Genomic DNA, 20426 nt, shown 5'->3' on the forward strand with positions numbered 1-20426 from the left:
ATGGACTGCCCGATGTGGAAGGCCGTGACTACCTTGGGCAGGAAAGAGGGTCTTGTCCGCAACACACCCTTGTCCGGATGGACAGAAAGGAAGGGAGGCTTGGATGAAGGAGCCTGGAGCTCACTCACTCTCCTGGCAGAGGTGATGGCAACCAGGAAAGCAGTCTTAAGCGTAAGACGACAGAGAGGACAGTTATAAAGTGGCTCGAAAGGAGTGCACATCAGAAAAGTAAGTACAAGGTTCAAGTCCCACTGAGGCATCACGAAAGGAACAGGGGGGAACATATGAGGGATGCCCTTTAAGAACCTATTAACAACCGGGGACTTGAACAAAGAAGGCTGATCAAGTAGCCTTAAGAAAGCGGAAAGGGCATAAAGGTAGCCCTTGATAGTGCCCAGATAGCCCTTGATAGTGCCCAGAGCAGAGCCCTGCTGAGCAAGAGAAAGAAGGAAGAGGAGAACCTCAGAAAGAGGGGCAGAAAGGGGATCCACAGCCTTTGCTGTGCCCCATGCCACAAATTTGTTCCACCTGCAGGCGTATACCGACTTTGTGGAGGGACGCCTGGCTGCCAGAATCTCATCACAAACTTCAGGAGGCAAGTCAAATGGCCTCAACTGCGCCGCTCAATCTCCAAGCATGGAGGTGGAGACTGGACAGGTTCGGGTGGAAGATCGTCCCCTGCTGCTGCGACAGAAGATCCTCCTGAAGAGGCAGGCGAATCGGGGGGATCGACAGACATGCGGAGTAGCTCGGAATACCAGTATCTTCGTGCCTAGTCCGGAGCCACAAGGATAACTTGGGCCCGGTCTCGTCTGATCTTCTTCAGCACTCGGGGCAGAAGTGGAATAGGCGGAAAGGCGTAGAACAGACCGCAGCTCCACTTGCGACGAAAAGCGTCTCCGAGCGAGTGCCGCCTTGGAAATTCCAACGTGCAGGACTGATGACATTGCGTGTTCTCTTCTGTGGCGAATAGATCTAACAAAGGCTCTCCCCACTGCTGAAAGACACCATTCGTGATCCATCATGCACCGACGGCTGAGTTCGTCCGCCCTGGCGTTCAGGGAACCTGCCAGGTGTTGAACCACCAGGGCCACGCCCTGATGTTCCAGCCACTGCGAGAGGCCCAGAGCCTCCTGGCATAGGGTCCATGACCCCACCCCGCCCTGTTTGTTGCAGTACCACATGGCGGTGGTGTTGTCAGTGAACACCTGCACTACACTCCCCCGGACAGAGGGGAGGAATGCCTTCAGTGCAAGCCGGATCGCCCGCAGCTCCAGAAGGTTGATGTGGAGCCGGGACTCCGCCGGAAACCAGAGGCCTCTGATCTCCGCCTCTCCCATGTGGCCCCCCATGTCCTGGAGGGATGCGTCTATCACAACTACGTGCTCCGGTTGGGGTAGGAAGAGGGATCTGCCGCTGACCCAATCGCGGTCCGTGAGCCACCACTGCAACTGTCTTACAGTGCCCTCCGAGATCAAGACATGGTCGGACAAGTTGCCCTGATGCTGGGCCAACTGAAACTTCAGGGCCCACTGCAGAGCCCGCATCCGTCACCTGCCGTGATGCACCAGAAGGATGCAGGAGGCCATCAGCCCCAAAAGCCACAGCGTCAACCGGACAGAGACTCAGGATAACGGCTGAAAGATCGGAATCAGAGCATGAATATCCCGAACCCGATGCTCGGGAGGATAAATCCGAAACTGCGCTGAGTCCAGAACCGTTTCGATGAAGAGGAGCTTCTGAGAGGGACACAGGTGTGACTTCGGCACATTGATGGAGAACCCCAACAGGTGCAGGAGGTCAGCCGTAGTCTTGAGGTGGCTGACTACTTGTCTGGGACGAGCCCGCCTTTAAACAACCAGTCGTTGAGGTAGGGGAAAACTGAAACCCCTAACCTGCGCAGAAGAGCTGCGACCACCGCCATTACTTTCGTGAACACCCGAGGGGCGCTGGTAAGGCTGAAGGGGAGCACGGTAAACTGAAAGTGCTCGTGGCCTACCGTGAACCGCAGGTAACGCCGGTGGGCCGGCAGGTCGGGGATATGAAAATAAGCGTCCTGCAAGTCCAGAGCTACCATCCAGTCTCCTGGGTCCAGGGCAGTTAAGACCTGAGCTAGTGTCAGCATCTTGAACTTCTCCTGCCGGAAGCCGTTGACGTTCCGCAGGTCAATGATAGGGCGTAGGCCCCCTTTGCCCTTCTTGGGTACCATAAAGTAGTGGGAGTAACAACCACACCCTACTTCTGTCCCAGGAACGCGCTTGATGGCCCTCTTGGCCAAGACGGCCGTAACTTCCTCTCGTAGAAGTTTCAAGTGATCCCCCGACATGCAGTGGTACTGCGGTGGCATGGCTGGAGGGGTCGCCTCGAAGGGGAGGGAGTAGCCCCTTCAGACGATTTGCAGCACCCACTTGTCCGATGTGACAGTGCGCCAGTGGAGGTGGTGATGGCGACCCCTGCCCCCCACTGGCGCCACATGGGTCTGAAAACTCGGACTAGGAGGGTTTTGAGGCGGATACTGCAGGGGTAGGTGTGGACTGGCCTCGCTGTTGTCCCCGACCGCCGCCACGACGGTTTCCACGTCTGCCACCGCGCTGGATGGTAGTCTGCGGCCCGTGGCTGGCTGGACGTGTGGGGGCGCCCCTTCCTTGGCCACGAAAGGAGCGAAAGGCAGCCGTTTGCTGGCGCAGGGCCGAGAGGCCCAAGGACTTGGCCGTAGCCCTGGAGTCCTTAAAGCGCTCAAGCGCATGGTCTCAACCGCCAACTTTTCGGCTTATGTCCAAAACACCCTTATGGACATGCCGTTTGATGGCCGCCGCCTCTTTGGCTTGTCGCCAAAGAGGCGGCGGCCATCAAACGGCATGTCCATAAGGGTGTTTTGGACATCACCCGAAAAGTTGGCAGACCTCAATCAGGCGTGGCGATGAATCGCCACCGTCGTTGCCATCGCTCTGCCCAGTGAGTCAGTGGTATCCAGCCCACACTGCATGGAGTACCGTGCCGCGTCTCGACCCTCCGCAAGGGCTTGGGCGAGTTTAGTCCGGATCTCCTCCTAACATTGTGGCAGCACGTCCGTGACCGCGTCCCACAGAGAGTGGGTGTAACGGCCCAAGAGGCACGCGGTGTTGACTGACCGCAACCCTAAACTCAGGGAGGAGAATATCTTTTTTACGTATTGCTCATACCTCTTGGATTCCCGATCGGGGGGAGCCGTCGAGAATGCAGTCCGGGAATGCGGTCTGGGAGTTAGAGACCTGGATGACAAGGCTCTCGGGAGTGGGGTGGGTGGAGAGGAAGGGTCGCCCGGAGCCGGGCGGTGGCGTCTGGCCACGTTCCTATCTACAGGCTGACCGGTGGCGGGCTTGGACCAAGTGCCCAGAATAAAATCAGACAAGGCCTCATTAAACGGTAGCAGAGGCTCGTCGAGCTTGCCTGCGGTTTAAGGACCTCAGTGAGGAGGTTAGTCCTCACGGCCGCAACGGGGAGCTCCAGGCCCAAGGCCTTGGCCGCCCGCGTCAGCACCACACTATAAGCAGCCCCCTCCTCCATTGCCACGGTAGGAGGGGAGACAAAACCAGTGTCTAGCGAGCTGTCCAGACCACTGGCCTCCCCTAGCTCACCTGTCCAGTCCTGATAAGACTGGCACTCCTGTGCCAGAGAGTCCTCAGACCCATCCCCTGAGACTCAGGACCAAAGGATGGGGCCGGGTCATAGAAGTAGAAACCTCCCATCGGCGTCGAGAGCGGCGCCGTTCCGGCGTCGGACCCGAATCGGGGGAGGGATTGGGACGGTGCCGCCCCGAGCAGACACCCTGGGGGCCGGCGTCGGCGAGGTAGTAAGGTCGACCGGCGGCTACCCGGATCCGGATCCTGTGGGGGCCTGCGGCGCCGAAGTCCCCGGCGGCGTCGGGACCGAAGCACCTGACTGCGTCGGGGCCGAAGCACCCGACCCGCTGGGGCCCCCAGTCGGAGCCGCTGGGCCCGAAGGCGCCGCGGAGCCCGACGGAGGAGTGAGCGACCTCATGGCCGCGAGGAAGGCCTCAATCTCCTCCGGCGTCGCGTTCTGCCCAGGGACCGATGGGTATGAAGCAGGCCGCGACGCCTGCGGCGGAGCCGCCCGAACCCCCGGCCACGCCACGCGAGCGTCGGGGGGAGTCGGAAGAGCGATGACTTCTCGTCGACTTCTTGTGCTTACCTGAGGACTTCGAGCGCGAAGACGACTCCTGGAGCTATGGTGGCTCCGACCCGCAACCGGTCCCTCGACCTCCTCGCGGACTGGGACCTCGAGCGGCGCGGGGCCGTCTGCCGGAGCTCGAGACACTTGCAGGACTGCTCCCGTCAAGCTTTAGATGTCAGGGCCCGGCAGTCTGAGCAGGCCTTGTCGTGCTCAAGGCCCTGGCAATGAAGACAACGGCGATGGGGGTCGGTAACTGACATCAGTCAGTCGCAGTCGGCGCAGGGTTTGAACCCGGGCATCCCTACCGGCACCGTCGGAGTCATTAGACTTCTAAAAAGGATCAAAAATGATCGAAAAAGTTGTCAAAAATTGACTAAGGGTACCACTTTTTCCGGATCGGCGCATGCTGGCGCGGAAAAAAGAAGAACTGACATCAGCGCGCGAGTGCGGCATCTAAGTACTACGACGACGTCATCCTGGGGCCATCGACGCCGACGACGGACGCGGAGCCGCAGACGACGCCTACCGACGTGCAGGGGTACTGCTACGCAAAAGTTTCCGGATCCACTCTGACGCCTGGGGATATTCTAAGGTAAGGACTCTAATACTAACCTGTTTCTTTCAGATATACTGATTCAGTGACCTGAGGTTGAGAATAGGTCGCAGCGTAATGTTTTTTTCGGGAATGAGAAAGTACTGTGAGCACACCTCTTGACTCAGTCTATCTGTAGCTTGATATCACATGGGCGACAGATACATACGCAATCATGCATGTCATCATAAAATGATGCTCTTTTTGACTTCATTGAAGGCTGTATCAGCTGCATCTAGGGCGCACATAATATTGACATTTGATATTTGCCACCACTCCAGGATACACAGCTGGCAGAGGTGCAGTCAGCGGTCTATCTTCTTCTAATGATCATTATATCTTGAAAAAAAGCCTACCGTGTTGGCAATACGCCACTGCGTTGCTGCCCCAACTGCAACATGTTGAATCCTGTGTCTATCCTGTTTACTCTCCTTATCAGAAGGCAGTGCATCCCTGTTACCGTGGGCACATGCTCTTCCCTTAGCATCATGGACGATCAGGAGGGCAAGGCTCCTTATATATAGTGGGTCATCTGGAGCCAGCTTATATTTCTTTTTGACACTTGGTGTCATAACCCAGGCCTTTACTGGCCCGTTAAAATAGTTACCTGTGTATTTCATCACTTTTATTTTTACATAGGTAGAAATTGCAGAGATATTTCAGTCTTTGACAATGTTCCTACTAGTAAACCACGACCTCTTCCACCACATGCAGTCTGACTCTGTAGAGTTCAGCTGCACTTTGTATTACATCAGGTTAGGCTGTATCTTCAAGAAGCAAGGTCTTGCATGGGTATGGTACGATGGTATTGTCATACCCAGGCTCTGCATTATAGTCCCTCCCATGGGTCATCTAACTCCCTAGGAGGTGGTGTGTCAAGATAGGGGTCTAGAACATCATACTGACTCATGACTGAATCAGTGTGGTAGAAATTTACTAGATTCAGTGGTAAAAATGGTCTTTGAGATGATTGTGCTGGCAATGCATGATGTTTTAGTGGGGATTGTGGAGCAGGTAAAGGGTACGGTATGGGTACAGTGGCTTGATCACTACTCCTGATGGGTATAGAGAAGCTTTCCGAGTACTCTAGTATGTGAGCTTGCCATTATTTGACGATTCTGGCAATATTGGCTGTGATTTCAGAGGAGAATGACATGCAAGTATTTCCCAGATGAAGGGTGTGTGTGTATATATAGCTTTAGCTGCCCGACATCAGACACCTGTGGTAGCGCGATAATTGGAGTGGAGTCATGTCACTGGGCTAAAGGTGGTGCTGAGATCTTCTTCAGAGTTTGCTTCTAAGCTGTTTTTGGTTCGGACTGTGCATGTTCTATGGCTCGGGTTGAGTCGGTGTGGGTTGGTGCCAAAGCTTGGGAGCACTTGGCTACAGGCATTTAAAGCAGAGGTGGCCTCTTGGCGCCGAGCGGGCTTGGTGCCGGAGGTTGAACTCCAATTTTGATACCTCTTGGTGGAGTCCCTGAGTTTGAACCACAGAGGGTCACTCTTCGGCTGACAGTCAAAGTATTGGACTTTCTTGCAACCCAACATGATCTTCTGCGACCTATCCAGCGGCAGATTTCAGGGCTCAAGTCTGCTCTGATGGTAAAAAAAAAAAACACAATCTGAGGGGGAAGACTTTTTTTTTGGGTGCACCGTGGGCTCCAGGGAGAAGTCACAAGGTATATCAAGAACAAAGACTTTTTCAAAGTAAAACAATCTGCAAATGTCTGTGCCCAACACTTATGGCAGGAATATGCAGAGCATGTGGTCAACAGCAGCACATGCAACAAACATAATTTTCACTATTGGCATATTCATACTTCATCAAATCTGTTTTTGAGAAATTAGGATTTAAATGAAGATATTGAACTTAATATAGGAAAGAGTAATTGCCCATATGAGAGTTCATTCCAGTGGACTTTTTGGTCTACTCCTTAACCGCATCGCTGCGGCGGTTATTTTTCCCCTGTGCGGCTTTTTTCTAAAAGCTGCGTTACATGACTAGCTCAGCTCGTCATCCGCACACGACCACCGTGGCTGATGACGAGCTGAGCTCGTCATCAGCAGCGAAAGTCTTAATCTAGCCTTTCCTAGATAGTTGAGTAAGGTATGTATGATTAGAAGCTTTTTCTATCTTTGTGATACACGAGTGAAAAACGGAAAATATTAATTTCTCATAAATCATCTTCTGGTCCCTTCCACTCAAGGAGCAATCATGGTTGATCAACAAACTAACTGAAGGTGACCAAAACAACGCTTACTGAGTTTTAAGGTCAAGGCACTGTTGAAAAATACCGGATCTCTCCCAAAACGATTCCACCATTTCACACTGAAAGTCTTTTCTCTTTTAATTACTGTCTCCCTTGTTAACTGCTACAGATTTCACTTTGTTTCTGCACATTTACTTTCTTAAACACCACAAAAAAATCTGATATCAAAAGAAAGACTTTAAATAAGAAGAAAAAGGCTTTGATAAGGCCCTGATAGTGCTTGTAACAAAAAAAGTCAAAAACGTTTCATGGCTAGTCCAAATATGGTTACATTTAAAACCGATGGGACTAGAGATCAAACAAACCATAGAAAACAAAACAAAGACAATCTCTTCTCATTAAGGGGATCAAACATATGTTTTTTTAACTTCCCAATTTTTTTTTTTTTTAGAGTACAAACTAAAACCATGATAAGATGGTCAGTGGCTGCAATAATACGTTTTGATTTGAGTTTCTCTTCTATGATGGATCTGTTCCTAGATCCAGCATGTGGGGGAACTATTCAGCGTGTGGGAATGTTAATGAAGATTAATTGATAGACCGAAGACTTGATAGAGAGAGAAGATTCATCGCTTGAGAAACAATACAGCCAGTTTCCATGAACCTGACTCATCCCCAAGTACTTCTGGTACAGGAATCAAGAACAATACTATCATATCAGCCGAAACCCCACCAACTAAAGTAACAGAATGGCTGCCACCATTAACTAATACAAAGCTAAGTGAACTGCAACATCTTCAAAAGGAAGTATAAGAGCCTACCTGTGTGGTGCTTTCGGCTGCTCTTTTTGCCACTATGGAGTCAGAGGTTGGCGTTCGGTTATGTTGAAGATCTAAATGACAAAGGACAGTATTTATTATTTCAATACGCTTGGATAGTGGCACACATTTAGCAACAACACCGTCCACAACGAACCAGTAGGATGTGGAGGCATGCAATATGCTGTGAATTTACTGGTCACTACATACCTGCCCTTGGTGGAGCAGGGGGTTCCACAGATGTAGGGCTGCTAAATGAAGAGACTGGAACTTTCATTTGTGCCTGAGTTCTGTTGACCGCAGCAGTATACTGTCCAGATGTGCTTATAGCAGGCAAAGAAGTCCTTACTGCTTGAGCAACAGAATGTGCAGTTGAAACTGAGTGGACAGAGAGCGTGGGGCCCGAGGAGGCAGCACTGGCAGGAGAGTTCCGCTGCAGGGTAGGACTTGGCAAAGACGGGCTGTTATTTGGTTTGGATGTGATGGCGGGTGTCAAGGACACTGGAGTTTTGCTCAGGGTTCCAACATTACCCTGGGATTGAGAGGGAATAAACTCCATATTACCTGACTGCTGGTTGGTGACCAGTGTTCCTGTAGTACTTTGCATGACAGTGGCATTTTGCATGGTGCTCTGCATGACTGGAACATGCAATATCACAGGCAGAGACTGAAGAGACTGAAGGGAGACAGACATAGGAGTGCCACTACTTCCCTGCACCTGGTTGGTTCCTACAACAGTAGCTGTAGTAGGAGAGGAAAGAACAGGTGCCATCACTTGCGTAGAAGTCACAGGAGTTTGAGACTTGGACTGCGGCGATGCAAGGTGAGTAGCATTTACTGAAATCAAAAAAATGTTACGTTGTTACTAGAATGAGAGTGAAAATGGCAAATATTAAGTATTTTTAAATGCTTCCAGAAAAATACACATTCAGAGTAAATACATTACACAAAGTCAATCTATTGGCTCCAAGTTAAACTGCCTTAAACTGTCTTTTGTAAAGTCGAACCTCAAAATATAAACTGTCAAAATGTCAACTGTGTAGAAGGGAAAGTTACTTGCCTTTAAATACTAGTTTACCTTCAGGGCAATCTTCATTGAAATCATAAGCATGTAATAGTTCTATCCACAACGCTGGATCCCGGAGGAGTTTTTCCAAAATATATACATAGAAAGCTTTTCTTTATATCAGGCATTTTTTAATACATGCATATTGAAAGCCTATCTGAAAGCGAGACTGTTAAGAACACTTTCTTCCAAAAGAGAACAGGCAATGTTCCTTGATAGGCTGTAGCCTTTAAAGACTGGAAAATTGACACTGCTTTTTTAGGGAAGCACACTCCACTAGTATTAAATCCTGCCCTGTAAACATTAGTCGCTCTAATTGTTTTGGGGGAAGATTTGGATCCTTCTCCGTATGCAAATTATTGTTTTTTCCACCAGGAAAGGAGGGACATTTGTTTATGATTTAAATCAAGATTACCCTGAAGCAACTCAGATTAAAGACAATTCTTTCTAATCCTCCCGGGATAGTCATTAATATACATAAGCACCTTTAAGAGTAGTTAGCACATGCTTAATGCGGTAGAAAGAAAACAAGTTACTTACCTGTAACTACGGTTATCCAGTATTGGTATCTTTCATAGATTCACAAGCCTGGGTCATTGTCTTTCGTCGAGATGGGAGTCCCACAGTAAAATACACAAGCAGTGCCATAAATAAATCATAGAATAAAAAGGCCCAAGGCCATCTATTAGTAGCCTACCTATGTCCTTTTTTTCTCAAACAGGACCAAATGTTGGCTGTAGCCAATCAGCTGCTAACACCATCTAGAACACTCCCAGCAGAGGCAAGTTCTCTTCAGGTTTTCTAAGCACACGTGGCAAGTAAGTATCCCCAAAATCAATGAGAACTGACTCCACGGGGAGGAGGTGGGTTGCATGTGAATCTATGAAAGATACCAATGCTGGATAACCGTAGTTACAGGTAAGTAACATGTATTCTTATCCAGTATTGAGGTGTCTTTCATAGATCCACATGCCTGAATCAGAATAGCAAGCAGTACCCTAATTGTGCTGTCGTTAGCGCAAGGTGGAAGACATGTAATTTCAAACTCCCAATAGTTACCCACTATTTTTTACACAATGCACGTGCTAAGCATTACCGTATATTGAAATATTAAATCAGTGAATGTTGAAGTAACCATTCAAAGATACATCACAAACCATATTAAGGTACAAATTGTCAAATACAGTTACTTGATCACTTATCTTAATGAAAAATAAAGAAAGAAAGTAGAGAATAACTATTTTATGAAAAATAAAGAGTTTGACCTTAGTTAAAAAGATGACAATAGCACAGCCTGGCCAACTGCTGCATCCTCACGTGCTGCAGATTGCAGGCAGTAGTGTTTCGTGAACGTGTGGACTTTCTTCCATGTCGCATAACGGCATATCTTGTCTAATATCACTCACGCAAACAAGGCTGCAGATGCAGAGACTGTTCTCGTGGAGTGTGCTTTAGCCTCACTGTCAGAGGTTTGTTAGCTTTTTCGTGGCAGAATTATATCGCAGATGCGACTCATCTGGTGATTGTGGCTTTCGTTACTGCTGTTCCTGGTTTTCCTTGACCGTAAGCTACTAGGAGATGATCTGTTTTTCTTATTTGCTTTGTTTTGTGAAGATAAAAATGTTAGGCATCTTTTGATATCCAATGTATGAAAAGCCAGTTCTGCTGGACTAGATAGGTTTGGGGAGGTAATATCACTGGCTCCTTGAGGTGAAATTGTGTTGGTACTTTCGGAATGGCTACGTAATTCTCAGTTAAGTGTAGGAAAGGTTCTTTGACTGTAAAGGCTTGTATATTGCTTACTCTTCTTGCAGAAGTAAGAGCTAGCAAGAGGGATACCTTCCATGTGAGAAATTGAAGTTCTGCTTTATGAATAGGTTCAAACTGTTGTCTCATCAACTGTTCTTGGACCATTGAGTTTCCACTCCGGAGGAGCTGCGCGCACTGGGGGAAAAGCGCGAAAAAGACCTGTCATGAATTGCTTTATGAGATTAGATGTGCAGAGAGAAGGGATCTGAGGAGATTTCCTGTACCGGGAAATTGCAGACAGGGGGAACTTTTACTGAAGAAAAGGTGAGACCTGATTTAGCCAGAAAGAGAGAAGGTAAGGTCAAATCTGCTCAGCAGGGGCTTGCAACCAGCAACAGAATCGTTTCCATTTCAGATTATATGTTTGTATAGTGCTTTCAGCATGGGATTTTGCAAGAATGTCTCTACGGTCTTGCGGAATATTGAGATCTTTAAATTCTGGGAATTCAGGAGCCATACGTGCAAGCGAAGAGAATGTGGCTCCGGATAAATCACTTAACCCGTGTTCCTCAATAACACTGTTGCTGACGGTTGTAGACGAACGGGTCTCGATTGCGACAACAGGAGCAGCACCGGGAACCAATATTGTCTGGGCCAACGTGGTGCTATTAGGATTAGGCGTCAACCTTCCGATTTCATTTTGATTAGTACCCTGGAAATTAATGGGATGGGGAAAAGCGTAGGCATATATCCCTGACCATCGCATTAAAAGGGCATTCCCCCTTGACCCTGTTAGTGGGAACCTGCTGGCATAATACTGGCATTTGGCGTTCTCCTTCGTTGCAAAGAGGTCCAAAACTGGTTTCCCCCATCTTTGGAAGACCGTGTCCAACTGTGATTTCTCTAGTTCCCACTTGTGGCAGCTGGACTGAGACCTGATTAACGTGTATTGTGTAGACCCCCGAGATGTTCAGCCTTCAACAAGAATCCATGGAGCGTTGTCCGTTCCCGTAATTCCTGCGCTACTTGAGATAGCGTCACGGATTTCGTTCCTCCTTGTTTGTTTATATAGTACATGCTGGTCGTATTTTCCATAAGGACCAACACTGAGGAACCTGCCATTCTTGGCAGGAAAGATTAGAGAGATCGGAATATGGCTATGAGCTCCAATCTGTTGATGTGCTGTCTTTTCTGTACCGAAGACCATTTGCCCGATGACCTCCCATCCCTTCATGGAGGGATCTGTTAGAATAAAATCAGGGGTACTTTGCAGAAAGGTTAGACCTTGAACAAGATTTGTCGCTTGAGACCACCATTGTAGTGCTTCCACCATCTGTGTCATGATTCGAATGACATCTTTGAAAGATCCCAAAGCTCATTGCCACTGTTTCTGCAGCGCTTCCTGAAAAGGCCTCATATTTAGTCTGGCTAGAGGTACTAGGTTTACTGCTGAAGAGCACATCCCCAGGAGCGATTTGAACATCCGTACAGAAACTGATACTTTTCTTGAAACTGTTTTTGCCAACCTCTGGAGACGCATCTGTCTCATGAGACAAGAATGCCTTGCATTGAACGGTGTCCAAGGATGCTCTCAGAAACGATATTACTTGAGTTGGACGTAAAATAGATTTTTTCCTGTTTAGAGTGAGTCCAGATGTATTGAGTAGACAGAGGCATGCTCTCGTTGTTTGATCGGCTTCCTGCGCTGTTGCCGCTTTGAGCAGCCAATCGTCGAGGTATGGAAAGATTTGAAGCCTCTGAGATCGCAAGGCCGCCACTACTGGTGCTAGGCGCTTGGTGAAAATCTGTGATGCTGAATTTAGGGCAAACTGGAGCACTTTGAATTGGTAGTGGGTACTAGCCACTGTGAACCGTATATATTTCCGGTGGTTTAGGTGGGTAGGAATATGAAAATGTGTGTCTTCAATGTGGAGCATAGTCATGAAATCTCCTTTGTTTAAGTATCCCAGAATATCGGAGAGTGTTACCATCCTGAATGTCGGTCTTTAAAAAACTTGTTGAGTTTCCTTAGGTTCAAAATCGGTCTCCATTCACCTGACTTCTTATTAGGAAGAGACGAGAATAGAAACCTCTTCCTCTCTGAGTGAATGGTACTTCTTCTATTGCTTCCTTGAGGAGCATGGTCAAGACTTCTTTTCGCAATAAGGGAAGATGAGGGGAACCCCTGGGAGGAGTAATAGGTGGCCGTTTAATACATTTTAAAGTGTGACCCTTGATGACTAAGCCCAACACCCAGCGGTCTGATGTTATTTCGGGCCACCGCTGTACATAAGCAGAAATGTTCGCACCCACGGGCAGGGAGGGAAGTTGGGCTGGTACCCTGACGTACTCATTGTTTTCTGCCGAGTCACTGCCCTATTGGGGTGTTAGCTTGCGGCCTCCCTGGTGAGAGAAACCAGCCATCAATGATTGGCGATACGTTGGAGGGTTTTAAGATTGGCAATACTGAGATTGGTATGGTTGATATTGCTGAGCCCTCTTATATCCTCCTTTGCAAGTGGCAAATCCTCAACCTCTGGCACCTCAGAAAGGAACTCTTCTATATTGCAGAGCTCCCAAAGAATTTGCGGTGTCCGTATCATTCTGTATCGCCAATAGAGCTTCGTCAATGTGTTTTCCAAAAAGCGACTCTCCATTTAAAGCCATATCAATGACCTTTGTTTGTACCTCATGTCTGAAGGTATTTGTTTTCAGCCACCCCTGGCGTCGAAGTACAGCCGCTCCAGCCAACTGTCTAAAACTTGTATTTGCTAGGTCTAGGGCACAATCAATTGTCTCTGAAGCAGCACGCTCACCCGCCAGTAGGATTATTTGGGCGTCCGGTCTGTTTTCCTACGGGATGAGAACTATCAGTTCTGCCATATCAGGTCCTGTCATATCAGACTACATCTGACTGGCATAGCTGCCAATAATAGCTAAAACATTTGTTGCTCGGATTGTAACAACTGCCATAGATGAGAATGCAAATGCTACTTACCAGTATGCATCTGTTCTTGGCATGTAGGGCTGCTGACATTCATATCTGTGCATAGATCGCCGCCTAGTGTTGGGTCCGGATGATTGCACATTGTTGTCCTGGAAGAGTCTTCGAAGTATCACGAGATAGGTGGCTCCTCCCCTGGACTACAGTGCGCATGGGCATCGCCTCCATCCCCAGATTGTTTTTAGCCATTGGCAGAGATGGAGTGAAATATGTGAGTGATGCCCTATGCTAAGAGTATGAAAATATGTGTAAAGAAATACTGCAGCTGCTACAGGCGCCGGGGAGGAGGGCGGGCAATGTGAATGTCTACAACAAGGGGTGGTGAGGGACAGAGTCCCCGGTAGCTTGTCTCCTTTCTGGTAAAGAATTGGCTTGGTAGTTTAGTCTGCCCTGTTCCCATGATGCACTGGGCCAGGGACAGACTGATTTGCATATAGCCAGGTTCTGAGCTGGGATGGGGCAGTGAGATAAATAACGGTGATGGATCAAGCCCTGATCTTTGGACTGGGTAAGAGTGGTCTGCTCAATTCAGACACTCTGTTCATCACCACCCCCTTTTGTAAATCGATTTTGGCCACTATAGGTGTGGCAGGGTATACTCAGACATGAGTCCCTTTCTCACTGCTCCATCAGGATTCAAGCAAGCCGGGCCGAAGAGGCTGAAATGCCAGAAACCGGTCCCCGGTAGCTTGTCTCCTTTCTGGTAAAGAATTGGCTTGGTAGTTTAGTCTGCCCTGTTCCCATGATGCACTGGGCCAGGGACAGACTGATTTGCATTTAGCCAGGTTCTGAGCTGGGATGGGGCAGTGAGATAAATAACGGTGATGGATCAAGCCCTGATCTTTGGACTGGGTAAGAGTGGTCTGCTCAATTCAGACACTCTGTTCATCACCACCCCCTTTTGTAAATCGATTTTGGCCGCTATAGGTGTGGCAGGGTATACTCAGACATGAGTCCCTTTCTCACTGCTCCATCAGGATTCAAGCAAGCCGGGCCGAAGAGGCTGAAATGCCAGAAACCGGTCCCCGGTAGCTTGTCTCCTTTCTGGTAAAGAATTGGCTTGGTAGTTTAGTCTGCCCTGTTCCCATGATGCACTGGGCCAGGGACAGACTGATTTGCATATAGCCAGGTTCTGAGCTGGGATGGGGCAGTGAGATAAATAACGGTGATGGATCAAGCCCTGATCTTTGGACTGGGTAAGAGTGGTCTGCTCAATTCAGACACTCTGTTCATCACCACCCCCTTTTGTAAATCGATTTTGGCCACTATAGGTGTGGCAGGGTATACTCAGACATGAGTCCCTTTCTCACTGCTCCATCAGGATTCAAGCAAGCCGGGCCGAAGAGGCTGAAATGCCAGAAACCGGTCCCCGGTAGCTTGTCTCCTTTCTGGTAAAGAATTGGCTTGGTAGTTTAGTCTGCCCTGTTCCCATGATGCACTGGGCCAGGGACAGACTGATTTGCATATAGCCAGGTTCTGAGCTGGGATGGGGCAGTGAGATAAATAACGGTGATGGATCAAGCCCTGATCTTTGGACTGGGTAAGAGTGGTCTGCTCAATTCAGACACTCTGTTCATCACCACCCCCTTTTGTAAATCAATGTGAATGTCAGCAGCCCTACATGCCAAGAACAGATGCATACTGGTAAGTAGCATTTGCAGTTCGAGGCATGTGGGCTGCTGAATTCATATCTGTGCATAGAATATATAGCAGTCCCTCCATTAGCGGCGGCCGCCCGTGCCAGCTGCAGCAGTTTGAAAAAGCGTTTTGAGAACAGCCTGGCCAACAGCTGCCTGCTGTTTAGAGTGCACATCTACACAGTAATGTTTAGTGAAAGTATGTGTGGGAGACCATGTGGCTGCCCTACAAATATCTTCTAAGGGAATGTTACCTAGGAAAGCCATAGAGGCCCCCATCTTTCTGGTGGAGTTGGCTCTCGGTGGAATTGTGAGAGTGCGTTTAGCTTTAGCGTAACAGATCTGAATGCATTTCACTATCCACCTAGCGATCCCAGCTTTGGAGATAGCATTTCCCTTGTGGCGTGAGGCAAAAGCAACAAAGAGTTGCTTGGTCTTACGAAAATCTTTAGTCCTGTCAACGTAGTACATCAAGGCTCTTTTAACATCAAGGGTGTGGAGCATCCGCTCCGCCAGTGACTCTGGGTTTTGAAAAAACACTGGTAACTCAATTGTTTGGTTCATGTGGAATTGAGATACAACCTTGGGTAAGAATTTAGGGTTAGTGCGGAGCACCACCCTGTTAGCGTGTACTTGGAAGAAAGGTTCCTGATGGTGAGCGCCTGCAACTCGCTAACCCTCCGTAGCGACGTAATTGCTACTAAGAAAGCAACCTTCCAAGTCAGAAACTGAAGCTCACAAGAGTGCAGTGGCTCAAAGGGAGGACCCATCAGCCTTGTAAGAACCACATTGAGGTTCCATTCTGGAGCTGGTGGTGTCCGCGGTGGAATGACTCTTTTGAGTCCTTCCAGAAAAGCCTTGATAGCAGGGACCTTAAAAAGGGATAGGTGTTGCCTATTCTGAAGGTATGCTGCCATCGCAGACAAATGAATGCGGATGGAAGAGTACGCCAAATTGCATTGGTACAGGTGGAACAGGTAGCAAATAATGTTCTGAATGGAAGCGTTCAGTGGGTCAATATCGTGGTTTACACAGTACATGACAAAACGCTTCCACTTGGCCGCATAACAAGCTCGAGTAGTGGGCTTCCTTGCCTCCCGAATGATGTCCATACAATCGGGGGGAAGATTGAGGTAGCCAAACTCTAGGACTTCAGGAGCCAGATCGCCAGGTTGAGCTGTTGCGGATCTGGGTGCTGAATGTCGCCATGGCTCTGCGTCAGAAGGCTGGGGGTGAGATGAAGCGTTTGATGCGGTACCACGGAGAGTTCCAGAAACGTGGTGTACCATGGTTGGCGAGCCCACGTTGGAGCAACCAGGATGAGAGTCATCGAGTGCTGCCTGAGTTTGCGTGCCACCAGCGGTATCAGAGGTGCTGGGGGAAAAGCGTACGCAAATCTGCCTGACCAGTTCATCCACATCGCATTGCCCTGCGATAGGGGGTGTGGGAACCTGGCGGCGAAGCTTTGGCATTTTGCGTTCTCCTTTGTGGCGAACAGGTCTATCTCTGGATGACCCCACCTTTGGAAGTACGGTTGGAATACTGATGGATGCATCTCCCACTCGTGCATTTGGTGGCTGTGCCTGCTGAGCAGGTCCGCCATCTGGTTGTCTTTGCCCGGGAGATGCTCCGCCATGAGGAAGATGTTCCTCTGAATGGCCCACTTCCACATGCTCTGAGCCAGATGAGACAGCTGCGGAGAGTGTGTTCCTCCCTGCTTCTGAATGTAGTACATGGCCGTCATGTTGTCCGTCCGGATCAACACGACCTTGTTGCACAGATGTACTTTGAATGCCTTTAAAGCCATGAAGATTGCCATCAGTTCCAGAACGTTGATGTGCATCTTCCTCTGCTGTAGTGTCCATAGTCCCTGCATCGTGTAATGGAGTACATGCGCTCCCCATCCCTGGAGAGAAGCGTCCGTTGTCAGGATAATCTGCGGCACAGGCTCCTGGAACGGTCGGCCCTTGCAAAGGTTTTGTGGATTCCACCAATGCAGAGAGTTGTACGCCCGACCGCTCACCAACACTAGGTCTGTCAGTTGCCCATGAGTCCACTGACGTGCCAAGCACTCCTGAAGCGGACGCATATGTAGTCTCGCGTGCGGGACGATGGAGATGCAGGAGGCCATCATGCCTATCAACTGCATGAACACCTTCGCTGGAAGCGAGTGCTGAGGTCTGAATCGTTGGATCAGCGTTTGGATGCTGGCGATTCTCACTGAGTTTGGCTGCGCAGTGGCTGCCAGTGTGTTTATCGTTGCGCCCAGATACTGCCGTACATGGGCGGGCTGGAGATGGGATTTTGGATAGTTCCGCGAGAATCCCAGATCGTGCAGGAGATGAATAGTGCGTGACACATGGTCTGCGCACTGCTGTTCTGTTCTTGCCTGAATGAGCCAGTCGTCCAGATAAGGATAGACGTGGACGTTTTGGCGTCGCAGATGCGCCGCCACAGTCGCCAGGCACTTAGTAAAGACTCTTGGCGCTGTGGTGACCCCGAACGGCAGAACCCTGAACTGGTAATGCTGGTCTTGGATTGTGATTCTGAGATACTTCCTGTGGGAAGGATGCAGGGGGATATGAAAGTATGCATCCTTTAGGTCCAGCGTAGCCAGGAAGTCCCCCTGTTGAAGCAGAGGGAGCACCTGCTGTAACGTGAGCATATGGAAGTGCTCCGAGAGAATATACCAGTTGAGGGGCCTGAGGTCCAGGATGGGCCTGAGGGATCCGTCCTTTTTGGGGATTAGAAAATACAGGGAGTAAACCCCTGTTCCCCTTTCTTGCAGTGGAACGAGCTCTATTGCCCCTTTTTGCAGCATGACTGTGACCTCCTGCTGCAACAAGTGCAAGTGCTCGCCGGACATAGGACGGCTTCTTGGAGGTATGTTTGGTGGAGTGGAAGTAAGTTCCAGACAGTAACCGTACTGGATAAGAGATCTCACCCACCTGTCCGTGGTGATGGATTTCCACGCGGGCAGGAACTGCTGGAGTCTCCCCCCCGACCGGTGTTGTGTGGTCGGGGGGCAGTGACAAGACGTCACTGCTTGTTGGCGGTGGTGGACCTGGAGCTATTGTTTCCACGTCCCCTGCCCTTGACGTTGTTGCCTCTGTAGCCACCTCTACCCTTGTTGGTGTATGAGGTCTGGGTATTGCCCTTATAGTACTGTGTGGATTGCGATGCTTGACCCCTTGAGGTGCCTCTGGAATTGGAGCGGCGAAAGGAACCACCCCGAAACTGCTGAGATTGGAGGGCCCCCATAGACTTAGCAGTGTCTGTGTCTTTTTTCATTTTTTCCAGTGTCGCATCCACCTTGGGGCCAAACAGGTGGTCAGGATTAACTGTTTGGTTGAGTATGGTTGTTTGTATATCTGGTTTAAAGCCTGATATTCGAAGCCATGCATGTCTTCTCAGCAACACACTAGTGTTGATTGCCCTGGAGGCAGTGTCAGCCACATCTAGCGCACATTTGATGGAAGCGTTAGTGATTAGCTTGCCCTCCTGAATTAACATCTCCCCAGCCTCCTTGTACTGGTCAGGTAAGTGCTGCAACAGTGTCTCTAGGGTGTCATAGTGAGCCCTATCATAGCGTGCAAGTAGGGCCTGCGTGTTTGAAAATACGCCAGATGTTAGCTGCCTGCGCAGCAATCCTTTTCCCTGAGGCCTCGAATATTTTCGACTCTTTGTCTGGGGGAGGAGCGTCACCAGTTGTCTGTGAATTCGCCCTCTTCCGAGCGTTGGATACAACCAAAGAGTCCAGTGGCAAGTGTCCCTTGATGTATGTTGGATCCGAGGGCGCTGCCTTATACTTTTTATCAATTCGAGGATTGATGACACGCGCCCGAGTGGGCTCCTTGAAGACCTCCGGCGCGTGCTTTAGCACTCCTTTTAGCATTGGCAATGTCTTGACTGACTTCTCGGCCACTGAGAAAGTGTCAAACAAAACGTCCACATCCACAGGATCTGAGTGGAGCTCGACATCATGGTTAGCTGCGGCCCTCTCAATCAAGGCGTTGAAGGCTGCAGAGTCCTCCGTCGGTGAGGTCTTTGCCGCAAAGAGCTGCGGTTCCTGACCCGATTGCGGGTCGTCTGGGTCGGCTCTGGCCGACCAAGGTTCATGTTCCTCCTCCGGATCCGAGTACGCCGGATAGTTGTACTCGACCTCCTCTTCATCGTCACCTTCCCCCGCGTTAGAACGCGTTGGAGAACGTTCCACATGTTTGGGAGACGAAGGCTCCATAGGGGCCGAAGCGCCCGTCGAGTCCTTCTTGTTCTTAGGAGGAATCCGAAAATGTTCTAGCACCGGCTCCGTGGTGATTTTCCTTTTGAGGAGGGACAATTTCCCAGTATTGGCGTCGATGATGACCTCTCGGCGCTCTTCCTCCGCGAGTGGCTGGAGCCGAAGCTTCGACACCACCAACGACGCTTTGGACGTCGACATCTCCTTCGAGGGCACGTCCGTCCCCTGCTTCGGAGCGAAGGCTTTCGGCGTCGACTTTGGCAGCAGGGTGTAGCGAATAGGCGTTTGCACCTTTGCCGGCTTCGATGCGGTCTTTGGCTTCACGCCCTCCGGATCGGGAACCACAGCGTCCTTCCGAATCCGTTGCAGGGACTCAGCGTCCTTCTTCGTCAAGGTTGAAGAGGGCTTGACCGTCTCGAGCGATTTCCCCGAGTCGGGAGTCGAGTCGGCCGGGGACAGCGTCTTCGGAGCCGACACCTTGCCATCCTTGGCCCCGACGGCCGGAGCCGGCGCAGCCGGAGCTTTGGCATCGCCTTGACGCTTCTTTGGAGCCTTTTTCGGGTCGTCGACCTCGACCATCTTCGGCGCCGACGCAGCTGCGTCGGCCGCCTTTGCCTTCGGCGTCGACCCCGAGGCCTTGGGGTCGGCCATCTTGGCGTGGCTCTTCAAGTCGGCCATTTTGACTTTCTTAGGTGTTGACGCCTCTAGAGCCTTCTGTCCCACCAGTGGAGCTTTCACTTTCGGTTTCGAAACCGATGGTGTGGATCCCGATGGCTTCACTTTCGTTTTCTTCAACGGGAGTGGCGCATCAGAAATGTCCGTGGCCGGGCCGAGAGGCGGGGCAGTTGGACTATTAGCAAGGTCTTGGGTAAGGCCCGAAGGCGATCCCTCGACCTGGGCCGTATGTCGGGGATTGACCCCCGAGTCAGTTTGGGGG

General features: G+C 50.1%; 1 protein-coding gene across 10 annotated transcripts in view; it reads right to left on the reverse strand.

Moving 5' to 3' along the window:
- The window catches only part of ATF7IP (activating transcription factor 7 interacting protein), a 673891-nt gene that overhangs the window by 283796 nt on the left and 369669 nt on the right, over nucleotides 1-20426 (reverse strand). For all 10 annotated transcript variants that reach the window (XM_086958904.1, XM_086958898.1, XM_086958874.1 and 7 more), the window contains 2 exons: nucleotides 8004-8630; nucleotides 7797-7867 (listed from right to left, as the gene is read on the reverse strand). In XM_086958904.1, coding sequence (XP_086815030.1) covers nucleotides 7797-7867; nucleotides 8004-8630 — 698 coding nt within the window. The remainder of the gene's footprint in view (nucleotides 1-7796; nucleotides 7868-8003; nucleotides 8631-20426) is intronic.

This window comes from Lissotriton vulgaris, chromosome 1_1, assembly GCF_964263255.1.
Source record: "Lissotriton vulgaris chromosome 1_1, aLisVul1.2, whole genome shotgun sequence".
NCBI lineage: Eukaryota > Metazoa > Chordata > Amphibia > Caudata > Salamandridae > Lissotriton > Lissotriton vulgaris.